The sequence below is a fragment of the Raphanus sativus genome, chromosome 1 (genome assembly GCF_000801105.2).
Source record: "Raphanus sativus cultivar WK10039 chromosome 1, ASM80110v3, whole genome shotgun sequence".
Taxonomy (NCBI): Eukaryota; Viridiplantae; Streptophyta; class Magnoliopsida; order Brassicales; family Brassicaceae; genus Raphanus; species Raphanus sativus.
In genome coordinates, this window is record NC_079511.1 from 8,852,042 (window position 1) to 8,869,959 (window position 17,918).

Genomic DNA, 17,918 nt, shown 5'->3' on the forward strand with positions numbered 1-17,918 from the left:
GGAAAGTTTTTTTTTTTTCTTTTTTTTTGTCAAAGCAATGACAAAACAAGTTCTTCCACTGATAGAGAAGATCCCTCAAACGATCCTTGGATTCTTAGAATCTTCTCCATCTCATTGGTCTTCTTCTCTATCGAAAACAACGCAGGCTCATGCTCGTATACTCAAATCCGGAGCCCAGAACGACGGCTACATCTCCGCGAAACTCATCTCTTCCTACTCGAACTACAGCTGCTTCGACGACGCGAATCTCATCTTGCAATCGATCCCGGATCCAAATGTCTACACTTTCTCGTCTCTCATCTACGCGTTGACCAAGGCCAAGCTTTACTCTCAATCGCTCGGCGTGTTCTCTCGGATGCTCTCTCGTGGGTTGGTTCCAGATACCCACGTTCTTCCGAATCTGTTCAAAGTCTGTGCTGAGTTATCGGCCTTTAGAGCCGGTAAACAGATTCATTGCGTGGCGTGTGCGTTGGGGTTGGATGGGGATAGGTTCGTTCAGGGCTCTTTGTTTCATATGTACATGAGGTGTGGTAAGATGGGCGATGCGCGCAAGGTGTTCGATAGAATGCGTGAGAGGGATGTTGTGACTTGCAGTGCTTTGCTTTGTGGGTACGCGAGGAAGGGTTGTTTAGAGGAGGTGGTTCGTGTTCTGTCTGAGATGGAAAGTTGTGGTATTGAGCCGAATGTCGTGTCTTGGAATGGGATTCTTAGTGGGTTTAATCGTAGCGGGTATCATAAGGAAGCAGTGGTGATGTTTCAGAAGATGCATCGTCTGGGGTTTCTACCTGATGAGATTGCTGTTTCGAGTGTTCTTCCTTCTGTTGGAGACTCGGAGAGAGTGGATGTAGGGAGGCAGATTCATGGGTATGTGATTAAAGAGGGTTTGCTGAAGGATAAATGTGTGATTAGTGCGATGATCGATATGTATGGGAAGTCTGGTCATGTCTATGGGATTATAGATCTTTTCGAACAGTTTGAGCTGATGGAGACCGGGGTTTGCAATGCATGTATTACAGGGCTGTCGCGAAATGGTCTTGTTGACAAGGCGCTTGAGATGTTTGAGCTGTTCAAGGAGCAAAAGATGGAGCTAAATGTCGTGTCATGGACTTCAATCATAGCTGGGTGTGCACAGAATGGGAAAGATATTGAAGCTCTAGAACTATTCAGAGAAATGCAGGTTGCTAGAGTGAAGCCAAACCGTGTAACAATCCCTTCAATGCTTCCAGCGTGCGGAAACATAGCAGCTTTGGTTCATGGGAGATCGGCTCATGCATTTGCTGTACGGGTCCACCTTTTGGATGATGTTCACGTTGGGAGCGCACTGATTGACATGTATGCCAAATGTGGAAGAATCAACATGTCTCAGGTTGTCTTTGATATGATGCCCACGAAAAACTTGGTCTGCTGGAATTCGTTAATGAGTGGATACTCGATGCACGGGAAGGCCAAGGAAGTCATGAGCATATTTGAATCTCTCGTGAGAACCAGGTTGAAACCTGATTTCATCAGCTTTACAAGCTTATTGTCAGCATGTAGCCAAGTAGGTTTAACAGATGAAGGATGGAAATATTTCGGCATGATGACTGAGGAATATGGGATTAAACCGAGGTTGGAACATTATTCTTGCATGGTAAGCCTCCTTGGACGCGCAGGGAAGTTGCAAGAAGCATATGATTTGGTAAAGGAGATGCCTCTGGAGCCAGACTCCTGCGTCTGGGGAGCTTTGCTAAACTCTTGCAGACTTCAAAACAATGTAGACTTAGCTGAGATCGCAGCAGAAAAACTTTTCGATCTAGAACCGGAAAACCCAGGGAGTTACGTTCTCTTGTCCAATATATACGCAGCTAAAGGCATGTGGGCAGAAGTAGACAGTATTAGAAACAGGATGGAGAGTCTGGGGATGAAGAAGAACCCGGGATGCAGCTGGATTCAAGTGAAGAACAAAGTGTACACGCTTCTTGCTGGTGACAAGTCGCATCCGCAGATAGATCAGATAACAGAGAAGATGGATGAGATAAGCAAAGAGATGAGGAAAGCTGGTCATCTCCCGAATTTAGATTTTGCTCTACATGATGTGGAGGAGCAAGAGCAAGAGCAGATGTTATGGGGACACAGCGAGAAACTAGCAGTAGTTTTTGGTCTTCTGAACACACCAGACGGTACACCACTTCAGGTCATAAAGAACCTTAGGATATGCGGAGATTGCCACTCAGTCATTAAATTTATATCGGGTTACGCAGGTAGAGCGATTTTCGTTAGAGATACGAATAGGTTTCATCACTTCAAAGATGGTGTTTGTTCTTGTGGAGATTTCTGGTGACATTTTGAAGGGTTTTTGTTTTACTCTAAAAGATTTTGGATCGTCATGTTTCTGCTATACAAGTTGATTAAGAAAGCTTATGAATGGTAAAACTACGGAAGATATAGTCCATGATACTTTCAAAACTTTGGTTCATATCATAAGTCATAACTCATAATATGTACACACTTAAGGAAGCTTTATTCTCGTTGATAACTCATCATAAGTTTTATTAAACGTCTAACAAGATTTTATGAATGTGCTATAACAAAAAGCCCGTCTAGCTCAGTTGGTAGAGCGCAAGGCTCTTAACCTTGTGGTCGTGGGTTCGAGGCCCACGGTGGGCGCTTATTATTTTTTTAATTTAAGAAATTTTTAAAAAATATCTCCCCCGAAAAAGGACAAAAACTTTTCGATCGAAAAACAATAATTGTCTTTTTTATTTTCAGGAAAATAAATAATTAAAAAATAATATTGTCAGATATCATCCAACCACGTTTTATTCAAAGAGAGCCACAGAGCATCACAGTTGAACACAGACATCGCAGTTTTTTCTCTCTCTCAATCCATCTCTCTCCCTCTCTGCTTGAATCGATTCGTTCCAGGTACGTGATTTGTTCATCAGATCTTCAATGACTCTTCCAATGTTATGATCGGATCGAAGTTTCAATTGATTTGGTTTCATTTTTGATATATCGATCTGTTTCCGCCTCGCGTTTTTGTTCACAGGGATTGTGGAGCGGTTTGATTTGATATCGATCTGTGACAATGGTGGCTGCTGGTATCGACATGGATGAAGGAGCTCTCGAGATCGGAATGGGTATGTTGATTTTTTTTATTGTGATCTGTAGATTCCGATCTTTGCATCACATAATAATTCTCTAAAACATTTGGTTGACTAACGGATGATGTAGATTGATTTCTTCTGTTGATCACATATCAAATCGTTTTCTGTAGACTGATTTGAGAATACTTTTTTTTTTTGAATTGTGTAGAGTACAGAACTGTCTCAGGTGTTGCGGGACCCTTGGTCATCCTTGAAAAAGTGAAGGTAGTATAAACATTCATTCATAAAGAGAAGAGATTTGCCATCGTTCTTTTTTTTTTGTAGAATAGTTACTGACTCTAAAGATTTTATTGAACTGTTTATAAAATACCTCAGGGTCCAAAGTACCAGGAGATTGTTAACATTCGCTTAGGAGATGGATCTATGAGACGTGGTCAGGTCTTGGAGGTTGATGGCGAGAAAGCTGTTGTCCAGGTTCATCATTCTTCTCTGTTACTCTTTAACTTGATTTGTGCAAATACACTAGACACATGATGTAGAGGTTTGCTTGTCCTCAGTAACATATTCATCTCCTGGTTTCAGGTTTTTGAAGGAACATCTGGAATTGACAACAAATTTACCACCGTGCAATTCACAGGAGAGGTATTTAACTATTATCATAAGCCTTCTTCACTGAAATCTAAGTTGATTTGTTAAATGGTTGCCAGCTTTCGAAAAACTGAGAACTGCTATAATTTTTTGGTTTAACGTTTCTGCTTATGGTATGTGTTTCAGGTTTTGAAGACCCCTGTGTCACAAGACATGCTTGGCCGTATTTTTAACGGCTCCGGAAAGCCAATTGATAATGGCCCTCCTATTTTGCCAGAGGCATACCTTGACATCTCTGGTGAGTGTGTTTATTTATTTCCTCATCGTGTGATCTCTGAAGCCAAAGTTTTGTCGTTGTTTTGATTGTGTCGGTGAATAATATTTATAGGAAGTTCAATCAACCCCAGTGAAAGAACCTACCCTGAAGAGATGATTCAGACTGGGATTTCTACCATTGATGTCATGAACTCCATTGCTCGTGGACAGAAAATTCCTCTTTTCTCTGCTGCTGGTCTACCTCATAACGAAATCGCTGCTCAGATTTGTCGTCAGGCTGGTCTTGTTAAGCGGTTGGAAAAGACTGAGAACCTAATTGAGGTAATCATTTACTACCACTAAAGTACTTTTATGTTCTAAGGATCATGCTGAAGTGCAAGTGTGTCTGTGCACACATTCAGTTTCTAACTAATGTATAAGGATTTGAGCATCTCTTTATATCCGTGTGACATGTAAATATATTTGCAGAACTTTTTAAGTGTACTGCTGGGACAATTGAGTGTCCTAGTTTGTAATTTCAGTCTCTGATTGTTTGGTTTGAATTGTGAAACCCTTCAATCTCTCCCCTTGTGTTTTTCCAGGATCATGGAGAGGACAATTTTGCAATTGTCTTCGCAGCTATGGGTGTAAACATGGAGACCGCTCAGTTCTTCAAACGTGATTTTGAAGAAAATGGATCAATGGAAAGGGTTACCCTTTTCCTGAACCTGGTAACTTACTTCTTTTATGCTTATTGTTGTATCTTACTTAGTCGACGGTGCTAATACTATAACAATGATGTATTGACATTTATTATGCATTCCACTCCAACAGGCAAATGACCCGACCATCGAGAGAATTATCACTCCTCGAATTGCCCTGACAACCGCAGAGTATCTAGCTTATGAATGTGGGAAGCATGTGCTTGTTATATTGACAGACATGAGTTCTTATGCAGATGCTCTTCGTGAGGTAAAATGTTTTTCATTTGGCTCTGCTCTTTTTTGTCCCGTGATCCATGACTTGATTTATGTTTTCACAAACCCCAACCCGCATGACTATGCTATATCTCTATTCTTATACAACAGCACGATCGTGCTTTCTGAAGTCTACTTTTGACATAATTGATGAACTATAGGTCTCTGCTGCTCGAGAAGAAGTACCTGGAAGACGTGGATATCCCGGTTATATGTATACAGATCTTGCAACTATTTATGAGCGTGCAGGGCGTATTGAAGGAAGAAAGGGTTCCATCACCCAAATCCCTATCCTCACTATGCCCAATGATGGTAAAGAACCTTGTCATTCTTCGATTCTCTTCTTTCTGGTGGAACAAACTCATAATACCTCTGTTGTAATGCTCAGACATCACTCACCCTACTCCGGATCTTACTGGTTACATTACCGAGGGTCAGATATACATTGACAGGCAACTTCACAACAGACAGGTACGTTATGCTTTACACATTATCTTTTTCTAATACACAAATAGAAAAGGTTTCTCATCCACATACAATAATATCTGTTTCTTCTTTGAAACAGATTTATCCACCCATTAACGTGCTTCCATCACTTTCTCGATTAATGAAGGTAGCCAAGACATTTGATTATATACCCTTAAGGATTCTCAGGGATTGAAACATACTATAACTTATTAACTTAACAATCGTTCAATCTGCAGAGTGCTATTGGTGAGGGAATGACTCGCCGAGACCATTCTGATGTGTCCAACCAGGTTCGTTATCTATAGGATCTTACTCTTCTAAAGTATCTCTCGCATGTTCATTTAGTATCATCAAACTTAAATCTCAATATGCTGTATCAAATTTCAGCTCTACGCAAACTATGCAATCGGGAAGGATGTTCAAGCCATGAAAGCTGTGGTTGGAGAAGAAGCTCTTTCTTCTGAGGATCTGGTAAACCTATCTCTACTCAGTCACATTGATGTTGATATCAGTACCTCACAACAATAATTACTCATGACGAAAGCTTCTTGTGTTGTGGTTTTGCAGCTGTACCTAGAGTTCCTGGACAAATTTGAGAGGAAGTTTGTGATGCAAGGCGCATACGATACAAGAAACATCTTTCAGTCACTTGATTTGGCTTGGACACTGCTCCGTATCTTCCCGCGTGAACTTCTTCACCGTATTCCTGCCAAAACACTTGATCAGTTCTACAGCCGCGATGCCACAAGCTAAGCCTTTTATACAGCCTCTATATTACTCTATCCTCCCCTTATTTGGAACTTGAATTATGTTGAGAGAAGAAAAAGATTTGCGTGAAAAAGAAAACACAAAAACTCAGAGAATTGTGGAATTTGGTTTATTCGTTTGTTTGTTTCATCTGTGTAATAAAGGTTTGTGTGGTTGGTTGGGAAACTACGCACGAAAACGCTATTTATAAGCCTTACAAACTGGTGAATCATGTCTTTTTTTTTTGTTGTGTAATAATAATCTATTTCCTTCACACACTTTTATTATATTTTATATCTGCCATAGTGCAGTCTTTTACATATTTTCTTATATTTGGTCCATTCTCTGGATGCATAGAGACATGATTATCTGCTCATGAAGCCCTTTAAAAATGAGTAGATGACCAAATCCAAATCAAGGATGATCCAGGCTCATTGATAATTTGGGGCTAGAGAATATAAACAATCCAACTTTCATATAAAGATGACATTTTTAGTTTGAATAATGTTATAACTAAATTCACAAGGTTTACTCAGTGACTGTCACAAGCTGTTGTGTGTAGGAGTGGGCAAAAATGTCTCTCTCTAAGCCATCCTAATGTAATCTAACAATTTTCTCTCTTTTGGTATTCTCTAATGATATATATGTGAACCTCTGAATCCCATCAAAACAACCAATACACTGAGCCACAGGGAAAACAAAATTCAAACATCAACTCTCCTTTTTCTCCAAATTTTGGTTCCGACACCATCTAAGAAAACAGTATACTGTCCTGCCCAAAAAAAAAGATAATATAAGAACTAAGAGCGAATGAACATAACGGACAATATTTTGTTTGATAGTTAAAGAGCGAATGGAGTGCTACCAGCAATCAAAGACGCTAGATTTTGTACTCGCCGACATGCATCCATTTGGTAGATGACCATTTGTTCCCTCTAATCACAGGACATCCACCTAGAAGCAACGAGGACATTTGTTATCAACTCCACACTCAAATTACTATCGTTGAAAATCAAAATTACAAGGGATGTTTTAGATGGTTATTATGTGATACCATGCAAGCTTGACGGGTCTAGAGTAGCATCGGGCCTCATGCTCCAGAAGAGCAACGCATCGCCCATTCTAGGCTTTACAGAAAGTCCCTTTTTCCCACACTCAGAGAGATCATTATACCAGGGTACAGAACTATAATTCATTTTGGCAGCAGGAAACACTGTTTCACCGCCTTCTTCAACATCCGACCTGTATTTAGAAATAAGAGTGTTTTCTTCTTGTACAAGAGAAAAAAAAGGACAATACTTGAATTTGGCAACCTTAAGAAAGAATAGAGTTAGAAGAGATCTTACAGATACATGAGCATCGTAGCCATCCGTTGACCTCCATTCTTAGTGTTGAACTCGTCAACAAAGTAATCATAATGTGGTTCATACTTTTGCCCTTCTTCGTAGTGAAGAACTTGAAGCCCTTCTCCATGATCTGCATTTTCCATATTCATCTTAAGCACAGTAATAAATGAAATAACTCGAAAACTTGATGTCCTCATGATGAACTGCTTGAATAGATCATTGAAAAAGTTTCCACATGCCTGCTGGAATAAAGGTGTAATCTGCAATTCTTTTCTCAATGGTCTTGATGATTTTGTCCCTTCCTCTCCTAAGAAAAGTCCCTGAGCTTGTTCGCACCCTGGATGTGTATAAAAATTCACAAATCATCAGAACAATCCACAATGCTTTCTGAAACAGAAAAAAAAAAATCTTTTCTTTGTACTTTCATGAATTCAACATCCATGGAGAGAGAGGAAAGGCAAACGAACCTGCTGTCTTTGCTCTTGCCGGTCTGGCTATCAACAACAGTTGACTTCACCATATGTGGTTTGGCAAGACTGATTAAATACTCACATTCTTCCTTCGACTGGGTCACATCAAATAATTAATTAATTACCCTCAAAGATTCGTTTTTTTTTTTCATTTCAGACATGCATCAATTCAGACATAACAGACACTAATACATTCACTGTAATAAGAGTTTGGTTTGAAATAAGAAAACAAACCAAAAAGTTGTGGTAGACGAAAGCTCTGGGTTCCCAAGAGAGCACTTCAGTCCACTGATCTCCTCTCTTCCCAAGTCCCTCCTCACTTCTGAAAAATTCAGAAAAACAATTTGAATCTAAAACATTCCGACCGAACAAAATAATCTCAGACAGATCAAAGAAAGGTTCGGAGTCAGCACCTATCAGTTGCAGCTCGTCGGAAATAAGAGAGATCCATCGGAGAAGATTCGTCGGAGTTATTAATGGGAAGAGAGAAAACACCAAAAGCCAAAAGCATCAAGAGAACAATCGTTAACATGAAAAGCATGAACAGAACCAGCATCAATGTCGACCATTTCCTCGCCTGTAATAATCTCTGCGACTGTCTCAGCTTCGCCATCACCCCCGCTAAAGATCCACCCCGAAACAACAGAGACAGAGAGAGAGAGAGAGAGAGACAAAAAGGTTTGTACAACGAGATGGGAATAGATTCGGACAAGAGAATCACAAAACCCCTGAGAATGAGATGCAGAGAAACAAAAAAAAATTATATAAAAGATCAAAAATTTATAAATGTTTCTTCGTGTCTTTATTTCCTAGCTCTCTCCGTTCTAAACTTCTAATGCCGTGTCTTTACGAATATAGAAATGACATTTATACCCTTTGTTAAACCTAGGTCGGTCGTCGATAGATGCGGATGATTACGTAATTTTCACCTAGAACTGGTTTTCCTCGGCACAATGTTTTATTTTTCTATACACATGGAACCAACCAATGCATAGTGGATAAAAGTAGATGGTTTTTTCTACTTCCTTAAAATAGATGATGTATTTTTAATTAGTACAGATTTCCAGACTGTTATAGATTATTTTCCGTTTATAGATTTTGGATGAGAATGAAATTGGGAAGTCCCTTGTTTTAATTTTCTTAAATCTTAGCTATGTTTTACACCTATCCAGACTCTTTTTTAAGCTAAAACTAAATTGAGATCATTACAAAATCTGGTAATGAAATGACAAAGTTGTTGAACTTAAATCGTACTTTTATATGTAAATTAAAATGGTTAAAAAAAACCCCAAAGAAAAACATTGGGAGGGTTGGAGAACGAGAAAGTCAAACGTGAACGGAACGTTTACAAATTACAAGTAACGTCATTAATTCGGTTTAGTTAGTAAAAACTAAATTTAAAATTTCAGAAACCGAAAAAAACATCAGCTGACTGAAATATTTGGGCTTTTAGAGCTTATTCAAGTGGGCATACTTATATGAATATACGGGCCTCTCTAAGCCTGGAACACAAAACTGAAAATCATGATACAATAAAAAGTAGGACGTGCGTACTTCGAAGTAACAACAGATCAACATAAGCCCTACTGATAATACAATCAAGAATTCAAGACTCGTCTCTTATAAAACACTCTATCGTACTCTCTCAACTCAAGTCAAACCAAACAAGAAACAAACTCATGTTTGTGTTTCAATCCTCTCAATCAGCACACACACGCACAAAAAAAAATCTTCTCACCAAAAAACAAAAACAGAATACTTCAATAATGAAACTCATCAAACTTGGTTACTCCAAAAAGAGGACCAAACCACTTATCGATCATTCTGCGAATGCTCATCTTCAAGAAAAGGAAACATCCACGATCATGATCGTGAACTTCGTTGTTGTTATCAAAAGGCACTTCCTGCCAGTAGATACGCTTGGACGTCTCTGGATCAAAGAGAGGTTCTTTAACCTTGACGTAACGCCGTCGTAACGACTTGGGCATATGCTCGAACGGAGGCGTTTGAGTCCCTGCTGGATAACAAATGGGAATCAGATCCTTTAACGACGCGAGCTCCTCCGTTTCCCTCCCATTCGCCGGCCTCGACGCCGACGGCAATATTTGACAAGAACCCAGTGATTGTTTTATTTTTCTGAGGTTTTGGAGTAATAACTAAAAATAAACAACATAGAAGGGTTATATGTTTATGAAATACTTGGAGATGAAATTATGGAATGAATGCTGGATTAGAACTTAAATAATAGTCCGGCTAGGAATTAGATGGAGAAGAGAGTATAAACGTGTGTTGTTAGGATATCCCTCGAGAATGTCAGGTGAAATTTCCAAAGCTTAGATCGGATTATGATATATCCAAGATTGAAGAAGATTTAAGCTTTAGAAAGAGTCATTACTCTCTCTTTTTTTAATTAGTCCCAAACCGTTAGGCATAAGGATTCATTTCAAGACTTTTGATATTTTGTTCTTTTTTTATATTTATATTTGTTTGCCAATAAGCTAGGTTTGAAACTATCGTATGTTTATTTTTATATTCAAGAGACATTTCTTCTTACAAAAGGGAGTCAGAAATCGGCATGCCGATTCATGGTCAAGCTGCTTATTGACCTCACATAATCCAAGTGACGCACATAATCTTAGCTTCAAAACGTGGCCAGGTATCAAATAACACGTGTAAATGACTATGAGCTCCAGCCTCCAATGTACTGATGTATATCTTTAGTCGGCTGTGTGTAAACAAAATTAGCTACTTTCTCATGAATTCTGATTTGACATACTATATTTAAGCAAATAGATTACATCACTAGTTGAGTTTAATTCGAGAATACATGGTTACAATATGAAAGATTAATGACACGAATACGATAATGACATTACTAAAGATTAGTGTCAATAGCTGGCTCTTATAATATACTCCAAGCATGGTTCCGTACGGTTTATAGTTGTTGGCTATTACAACGACTAGCCATTAAAATGACACTGACTTAAAAAAAACATTAAAATGACACCCACACGTTTCAACTTGAAGGTTTCAGTTAAATTTCCTGTTAAATATTTGATTCATTCTAAAACTTAAAATATATTTGATTCTATCTTGAGAAGAAAACTAATGGAGTTACATCTTTGTTAGTAGAAAACATCATTGAATTCATTTTTCAGTTTTATTTGTTTTCAAATATATAGTGCATACACATATATATGCAATCATTAGTTTTTCAAAAGTTATATTTTTTAGATTTTTGTAATCATTTCATGAACCTACATACTGTGTGTTATAACTAGGTCTGAATGGTTTTATCCCAATCAGAAATACTTACCTAAATCCGAATCCAAAAAATTAAAATTGGATCCGAACTGTTATATAAAAATATTCAAACGAGACTTAGGAATTTAGTATTTTGGAGTTTGGTTATAATCTGAAACCGAACCAAAAACCGAACTATGATCCGAAGATATCTGAAATTAGTTAAATATGTTAATGTTTTTATATATGTTAAGGCGAAATTAGTTAAATATGTTAATGTTTTTAAAATTAGACATTTTAGAGTGTTCAAATAATTTTTTGTAGTTTGTTTTATTTGTTATTTTGAATATTTTTAGTTAATTTAGATAGTTTAATTAATTTTTAATTAGATTTGTAAATAATTTATATATTTTGAAAAAATGTCAATTTTTGAAGCTTAAAATATATTTTTAGACGATTTCAAATATTGATCATAATCCGATCCGAACCGAACTCTGAAAAAACCAAACCGTATATGATCTGATAATTATTAAAACCTGAATGGAATTTATGAAGATAATACCAAAAATCCAAAAATCAAAATTAATTGAATTGAAACACATGGTTCCCGAACGCCGGCCTAATTATAACCTCGTATTTTCAAGATCAAATATAAATTATGACTTAATTAATAATAATCATAAAATATAAGTTATGACTTTGCAGAAGAAAAAAAAATGGATGATAAGTTACATAACAATAAGTTACACCAAAAAAAAAGTTACACAATAAGTATTATGGTGGAAGCAAAGAACATTACAAAACTATCATTTGAAAAATAGGGTTTAAGCACCAATCACTAAAAAAACCACAATAGGGTTTAAGCATCAAAACGACGCCGCTTCAGCTAGCATTTGGACTTGCAAAAGCAAAGCAAATCTGACCTTCTGATAGTCTCTCCAGGACCGAACCCCACTCTGCGCCTCTGAGAGCTTTGTAAGGGAGTAACCAAATCTCTCTCCACCGATGGCGTTAATCCGATCAAAACTCCATCTTTCTCGAACCCTTCCCTTCATCTCTCCTCTTCTACCCAAACCCTACACCACCACCACCTCCACATCTTCTCCCCACCCCGACCTCGAAACCGACGAATCCCCCGCCGCCGCCGTCATCATCTCCCCCGTTTCACCGCCACTAACTCCGGAAGACACACAAACCGTAGAGAAGCTCCACTCAATCATCAAAGACCACTACCGCAAAAACCCCCCACCAACAAACCAAAACGACGCCGTCGCCCTAAACCCTAACTTCACCCTCCCTTCCCTCTCCCTCGACTTCTCCCAAATCCCCTCCGCCTCAATCTCCCCCTCCGTCATCCAATCCGTCATCGAGAAATGCGCCTCCGTCCGCCACGGCATCCCTCTCCACCAGTCCCTCTCTTTCTTCAACTGGGCCACCTCACAACCCCAATACAACAACCACCACCGATCCCCACTTCCTTACAACGAGATGATCGACCTCGCCGGAAAGACCCGACATTTCGACCTCGCCTGGCACCTAATCGACCTCATGAAATCCCGAAACGTCTCAATCACAACGGAGACATTCACCGTCCTGATCCGCCGCTACGTCAGAGCCGGGCTCGCCTCCGAGGCAGTCCACTGCTTCAACCGCATGGAGGATTACGGCTGCGCCCCCGACAAGATCGCCTTCTCCATCGTCATCAGCATCTTATCCAGGAAACGTAGAGCGACCGAAGCCCAGTCCTTTTTCGACACCTTGAAAGACAGATTCGCCCCCGACGTCATCGTCTACACGAACCTCGTCCGAGGCTGGTGCCGCGCGGGAGAGATCTCCGAGGCCGAGAGAGTCTTCAAGGAGATGAAAGAGTCAGGGATCGAGCCTAATGTGTATACTTACAGCATCGTGATCGACGCGCTGTGTAGGTGCGGGCAGATAAGCCGTGCACACGACGTGTTCGCTGATATGCTTGACTCGGGTTGCGCTCCGAACGCGATTACTTTTAATAACTTGATGAGGGTTCATGTGAAAGCGGGGAGGACGGAGAAGGTTCTTCAGGTTTATAACCAGATGAAGAAGCTAGGGTGCGAGCCTGATACGATCACTTATAATTTCTTGATTGAGACGCATTGTAGGGACGAGAATCTTGAGAACGCGGTCAAGGTTCTGAACGCGATGATCAAGAGGAAGTGCGAGGTGAATGCGTCGACTTTTAATACGGTTTTTAGGTGTATAGAGAAGAAGAGGGACGTGAACGGAGCGCATAGGATGTATTCGAAGATGGTGGAGGCGAGGTGCGAGCCGAATACGGTGACGTATAATGTGCTGATGAGGATGTTTGCTGGGTCGAAGTCGACGGATATGGTGTTGAAGATGAAGAAGGAGATGGATGAGAGGGAGGTTGAGCCGAATGTGAATACTTATAGGGTTTTGGTTACGATGTTCTGTGGGATGGGGCATTGGAATAATGCGTATAAGTTGTTTAGGGAGATGGTTGAGGAGAAGTGTTTGGTGCCGAGCTTGTCTTTGTATGAGATGGTTCTTGCTCAGCTGAGGAGGGCTGGGCAGTTGAAGAAGCATGAGGAGTTGGTGGAGAAGATGGTTCAGAAGGGACTCGTTGCTCGGCCTTTGTAGGGAGGAACTTTCCAAGCAATTTTATTCTTCTTTTTATTTAAAAGCAATTTTATTTTCAAACAGATGTGTTACTTCATTTTGTGCACAACACTGGTTAGCGAGCATCTAGAAGTAATGATTTACTCTTTCTTTATCCAGATATATCACATAATATGTTCTTCCTTTTCTCAGGAAATACAAATGTTCTTGCATCAATTGCTCCCAAATGATTTGCCAATTATATAGTTTCAGTGCTCCAACGCATGGCAAGAAAAAAACCCATGCCTATGAGGCTACGACTCATGTGTATAAACTTTGATTTAGAACCAGACCTCCAAAGCTGTTCTGGACAAAGAAGAAATCATCATAGCATCAGTTATGTAGTTTGGTTTGAGGATAAAGGTTGTCCAAAGCTATGTTTTCTCACCCTCTATCCGCAAGTAATATATCTTATCTTTGCACAACTTGGGTCCTGCAAAATTTAAAAAAAAAAAGAAAGAAAACTGGATCCTTGTATAAGTGTGTGTACACATTGACAATTATAAAATGGGACTTGGAACAATTACAAATTGAAGTTTACAAAAAAAAAAAAAAAAAACAATTACAAATTGTAAGCCAAATTTTTAATTATGTTTCTGGATGATTTGATGTGTATGGTCGGCTCTGTGTGTACGTATATACATTTCTTGTGAAACGAGGCAAATGTAAACAGCAACATTAATTTTAATTGAACATAAAACAAGAGAAGATTCAAAAGATGGACTATTTTCAGGGAAAAGGAAATTGCAAAACAGCATTTAACATGAGAAGACGATGTCCTAGGCAATAGCTATCGATGTTCAATGTCAAATATGTAATAAATTGGTATATAGATGTGTTGGCGACTATTTGGAAATGTTAGAGCATCTCCAATGTATTACTCCAAATTTTACTCCAAAACGGTGTAACTCCAAAATGAAGTAAGGTTTTACTCCAATGTATTACTCCATTTTTTACTCTAAAAATAGTTAATAATTGTTAATAATATTTTATACTTATAAAAGTTTACCAATTAACCCCAACTATTTTATGTTTGCAAAAATACCTTAAAATATATTTTATTAAATTAAATATTTATTATTAAAAGGTACAAGAAATCATAAAAATAGAATAAAACATAATATATAAATTGGTTCAATAATGAGCATTAGAATATTTTTCCCACAAATGATCAACTAATGCATTTCGTAATGAAAAATGAGCTTCTTTTTTTGATATTCCTAAATCGAGCAATTTTTTTTTGAAATCAGACATTTTCATCTTCTGCAGTTTCGACCTCTGGAAGTGGAGTTTCTCTTACAACTTCGATTTGCAAGATTATTAAATCACTTATTTTATGTTATTTTTATTTTATATTATTTATGTTTTTTAATTATGTTATGCATTTTGTATTAAATTATTAAAATATTAAAATATCTTGTTTTTATGTTATTTTATTATTTTAAAATATTGTTTAAGTAAGAAATAAAAAGATTAAAAGTTTAAAGGACAATTTCATAAATAAAAAAAGTTCAACTCCAAAATGGAGTAATGTGTAAGATTACTCCATAAATGGAGTAACCCTAGCCATTACTCTATTTTAGAGTTGAAAATAGAGTGGGGTTGAAGATAATTTTACTCCAAAATGATGTTTAGAGTAGAAAATGGAGTAGGGTTGGAGGTGCCCTTATGTATTATTATGTGACCTATGTATAACATCATTTGTCTTTTATTGACCAAAAGCCAAAACGACAAGTGTTCACTTTGCACGTTGCTTTCAATCTTAATAATTTATCGGTTAACTTAGCTGTTCAGTTCATGTACTAACTATTTTTCTTTTAATTAATCTACATACAAAATTTAAGCATGAACATCATGTGGCTTCTTATTATCCTCTAAATCTAATGTACAATACATGTGGGATTAATACTAAAAATCCTACGAAAGTCAAATAAACCATTAAAACTAATTCTAGAAAGAAGAAGAGAACTTAAACAAGAAAACGGTGAACCAAACATAAACTTCAGCATTTAATTTTGTAAACCGGTTCAAAGTCGGTCGTGTAAGACTAAAAGCCATAGATGACCTCCGGTTTTGCGTCAACACTGTATAATGACAGTTAAGGTCTTCTCCGGTTTAGCTCAGCTTTGACCAAAACCCCCCAAATGACGTCATCAACGCTGACAGTTTCCTCCGATTTTCATTTTCTGAGAAATTTCAGACACAAGAGAACATATAAAACCAAAACAACCTCTGTATCTCGCATTTGTAATACTTTGTGAATAAATGGAAAAGGCATCCGACTACAACAACAACAACAACAACTCCAAGAAACTCTCGAAGATGCTACAAAAAGCGTTATCAATTGGTCACAACGCGGCGCCGTTTAGTCCGGTAAGAGATTTCCGTCACCACCGTACGATTTCTACGGCGAACAGAGGATACTTCTTCTCCAGTCCGATGACACCGTTGCTTCCAACGTCGGCTAGAGCTAGGAGAAGAACCAAGAGCAGCGGCGGCGTTGTTGTCGCTGAACCCACTTCGCCTAAAGTCTCCTGCATCGGTCAGATCAAACTCGCCAAGTCGAAATGTCCGGGGACGAATAACAGAGCACCTAAGAACCTCGAACCGGCGTCGTCTTCTCTTGTTAAAGAGGAACAAGGCAAAGGAGGCTGGTCGAAACTAAAACGTCTCTTCTCAACGAGAAGGAACCCGTCGAGAAAATCCGGCTCCGCGGCCTCTACCGCCGTCATAGAACATCCCGTCGTGGCGGTGGAAGCGGCTGCGGCGCCTTCGTTGGGTCAAATGAAGAAGTTCGCGACAAGCAGGGAGGCTCTTGGAGGGTTTGATTGGAGGGTGGAGATGAAACGTCAAGCAGAAGAATCTCGACATGAACATTACACTCCCGATGGCGAAGAGACGATGATTCCATTCTCTGCGACTGTAAGCATGCCTCTGACTCAGAGAGAGGGTTTGAGTTTGCGTCCAAGACAGAAGAGTGAAGTTAATCTGTGGGAGAGAAGAAGAACCATTGATCGACCAAAACCACTTCAACTTAAACCTACTTATTAATTTTTTTGTATTCATTACTACTATTCTATGTATAGTTGTTTTTTTTGTGTCTCGGAATCTCGTTTCTGCGTAGTAGGTCTGGATTTGTGAATACTTATACTTGTGAATAAATCGAAACGTATTTTTTTCGGTCTGAGCTTAGAAGTGAAACATAGTTTTTCACTAAATATAGTTTTACTATTCGGATATATCATATATTCTAGTAATAGTTTGGACAGGATCATATGATATATTCGAGCACCCGGTCACACACACAAAACAAAACGAACCTTGTCAATGTCCATAGCGATTATGGGATCAAAATCTTCTCTTATGAATTCACAGCTCATTTTCGGAGAGACTGAGGCAAGTAAGAGCATCTCCATCAAAGGTTCATGGGAGAGTTCACATGTTTCCCAAAAAAAAAAAAAACTATTAAAATAATGAATAGTGACGAACTCGGTTGGTTGGAGGTCGTCGAGATGAACCCGGGTCGTCACAAGTTCGCCACGTGACGGCCCTCTAATGGTCGGTTTTTTTTTTTAGAAAAAAACGAAAAAAGTAAAAAAAAAAAAAAGTTTAAAGTTGTGAACCCCCTTGGGATTCACTGATGAGGATGCTCTAAGAGAACTACGAGGAGGAGAACAACACAACGAAGAAGCCAGGGAATAAAACTCTCCATCCCAGTCATTGCACAACTACTATGCCAGGAAATAAAACTCTCCATCCTAGTCATTGCACAACTACTATCAAGAATTGGGTAAACATAAATGTTTTTTTTTTGCTACAAGATTGGCATAAGGAATCTTCTAACATAAATGTTCTCTTAGAGCACCCCCATCAAAGGTTCATGGGGAGTTCACACGTTTCCAAAAAAAAAAATTATTAAAATAATGAATAGTGACGAATTCGGTTGGTTGGAGGTCGTCGAGATGAACCCGGGTCGTCACGAGTTCGCCACGTGGCGGCCCTCTAATGGTCATTTTTTTTATAGAAAAAAAACGAAAAAAGTAAAAAAAAGAAAAAAAATTAAAGTTGTTTGGGGTTCACTGATGA

The 17,918-nt window shown here is 38.7% G+C and overlaps 5 protein-coding genes and 1 non-coding gene across 7 annotated transcripts; 5 read left to right on the forward strand and 1 right to left on the reverse strand.

Moving 5' to 3' along the window:
• Positions 1-11: 11 nt before the first annotated feature.
• LOC108840589 (pentatricopeptide repeat-containing protein At1g20230) lies at positions 12-2,429 on the forward strand. The gene has a single exon (XM_018613427.2). The coding sequence runs from the start codon at positions 38-40 to the stop codon at positions 2,318-2,320; it is 2,283 nt and encodes a 760-aa protein (XP_018468929.2). The 5' UTR covers positions 12-37; the 3' UTR covers positions 2,321-2,429.
• Positions 2,430-2,573: 144 nt separating this feature from the next.
• On the forward strand, positions 2,574-2,646 carry TRNAK-CUU (transfer RNA lysine (anticodon CUU)). Its single transcript has one exon. It is a non-coding gene; the product is annotated as a tRNA-Lys (tRNA).
• Positions 2,647-2,760: 114 nt separating this feature from the next.
• On the forward strand, positions 2,761-6,395 carry LOC108813172 (V-type proton ATPase subunit B3). The gene is made up of 15 exons (XM_018585649.2): positions 2,761-2,904; positions 3,029-3,119; positions 3,295-3,350; positions 3,462-3,560; positions 3,669-3,728; positions 3,861-3,972; positions 4,063-4,271; positions 4,532-4,660; positions 4,764-4,901; positions 5,068-5,218; positions 5,295-5,377; positions 5,472-5,519; positions 5,611-5,664; positions 5,762-5,845; positions 5,942-6,395. Exons 2-15 carry the CDS (start codon positions 3,068-3,070, stop codon positions 6,125-6,127), a joined length of 1,461 nt encoding a protein of 486 aa, XP_018441151.1. The 5' UTR covers positions 2,761-2,904; positions 3,029-3,067; the 3' UTR covers positions 6,128-6,395.
• Positions 6,396-6,579: 184 nt separating this feature from the next.
• Positions 6,580-8,740, reverse strand: LOC108850975 (probable prolyl 4-hydroxylase 3). 2 transcript variants are annotated; one of them, XM_018624417.2, is made up of 8 exons: positions 8,351-8,740; positions 8,172-8,259; positions 7,935-8,032; positions 7,707-7,804; positions 7,468-7,597; positions 7,176-7,363; positions 6,987-7,075; positions 6,580-6,888 (listed from the first exon to the last, which is right to left on the reverse strand). In XM_018624417.2, the coding sequence occupies exons 1-7, from the start codon at positions 8,548-8,550 to the stop codon at positions 7,002-7,004; spliced, it is 876 nt and encodes a 291-aa protein (XP_018479919.1). In that variant the 5' UTR covers positions 8,551-8,740; the 3' UTR covers positions 6,580-6,888; positions 6,987-7,001. The 2 variants fall into 2 exon arrangements, with proteins under 2 accessions (XP_018479919.1, XP_018479924.1); XM_018624422.2 differs by having other exon boundaries at positions 6,580-6,893.
• Positions 8,741-12,089: 3,349 nt separating this feature from the next.
• Positions 12,090-13,890, forward strand: LOC108858117 (pentatricopeptide repeat-containing protein At1g20300, mitochondrial). The gene has a single exon (XM_018632116.2). The coding sequence runs from the start codon at positions 12,186-12,188 to the stop codon at positions 13,812-13,814; it is 1,629 nt and encodes a 542-aa protein (XP_018487618.1). The 5' UTR covers positions 12,090-12,185; the 3' UTR covers positions 13,815-13,890.
• A 1,880-nt stretch (positions 13,891-15,770) lies between these two features.
• LOC108857477 (uncharacterized protein At1g76070) lies at positions 15,771-16,994 on the forward strand. The gene has a single exon (XM_018631468.2). The coding sequence runs from the start codon at positions 16,098-16,100 to the stop codon at positions 16,881-16,883; it is 786 nt and encodes a 261-aa protein (XP_018486970.1). The 5' UTR covers positions 15,771-16,097; the 3' UTR covers positions 16,884-16,994.
• Positions 16,995-17,918: the final 924 nt, after the last annotated feature.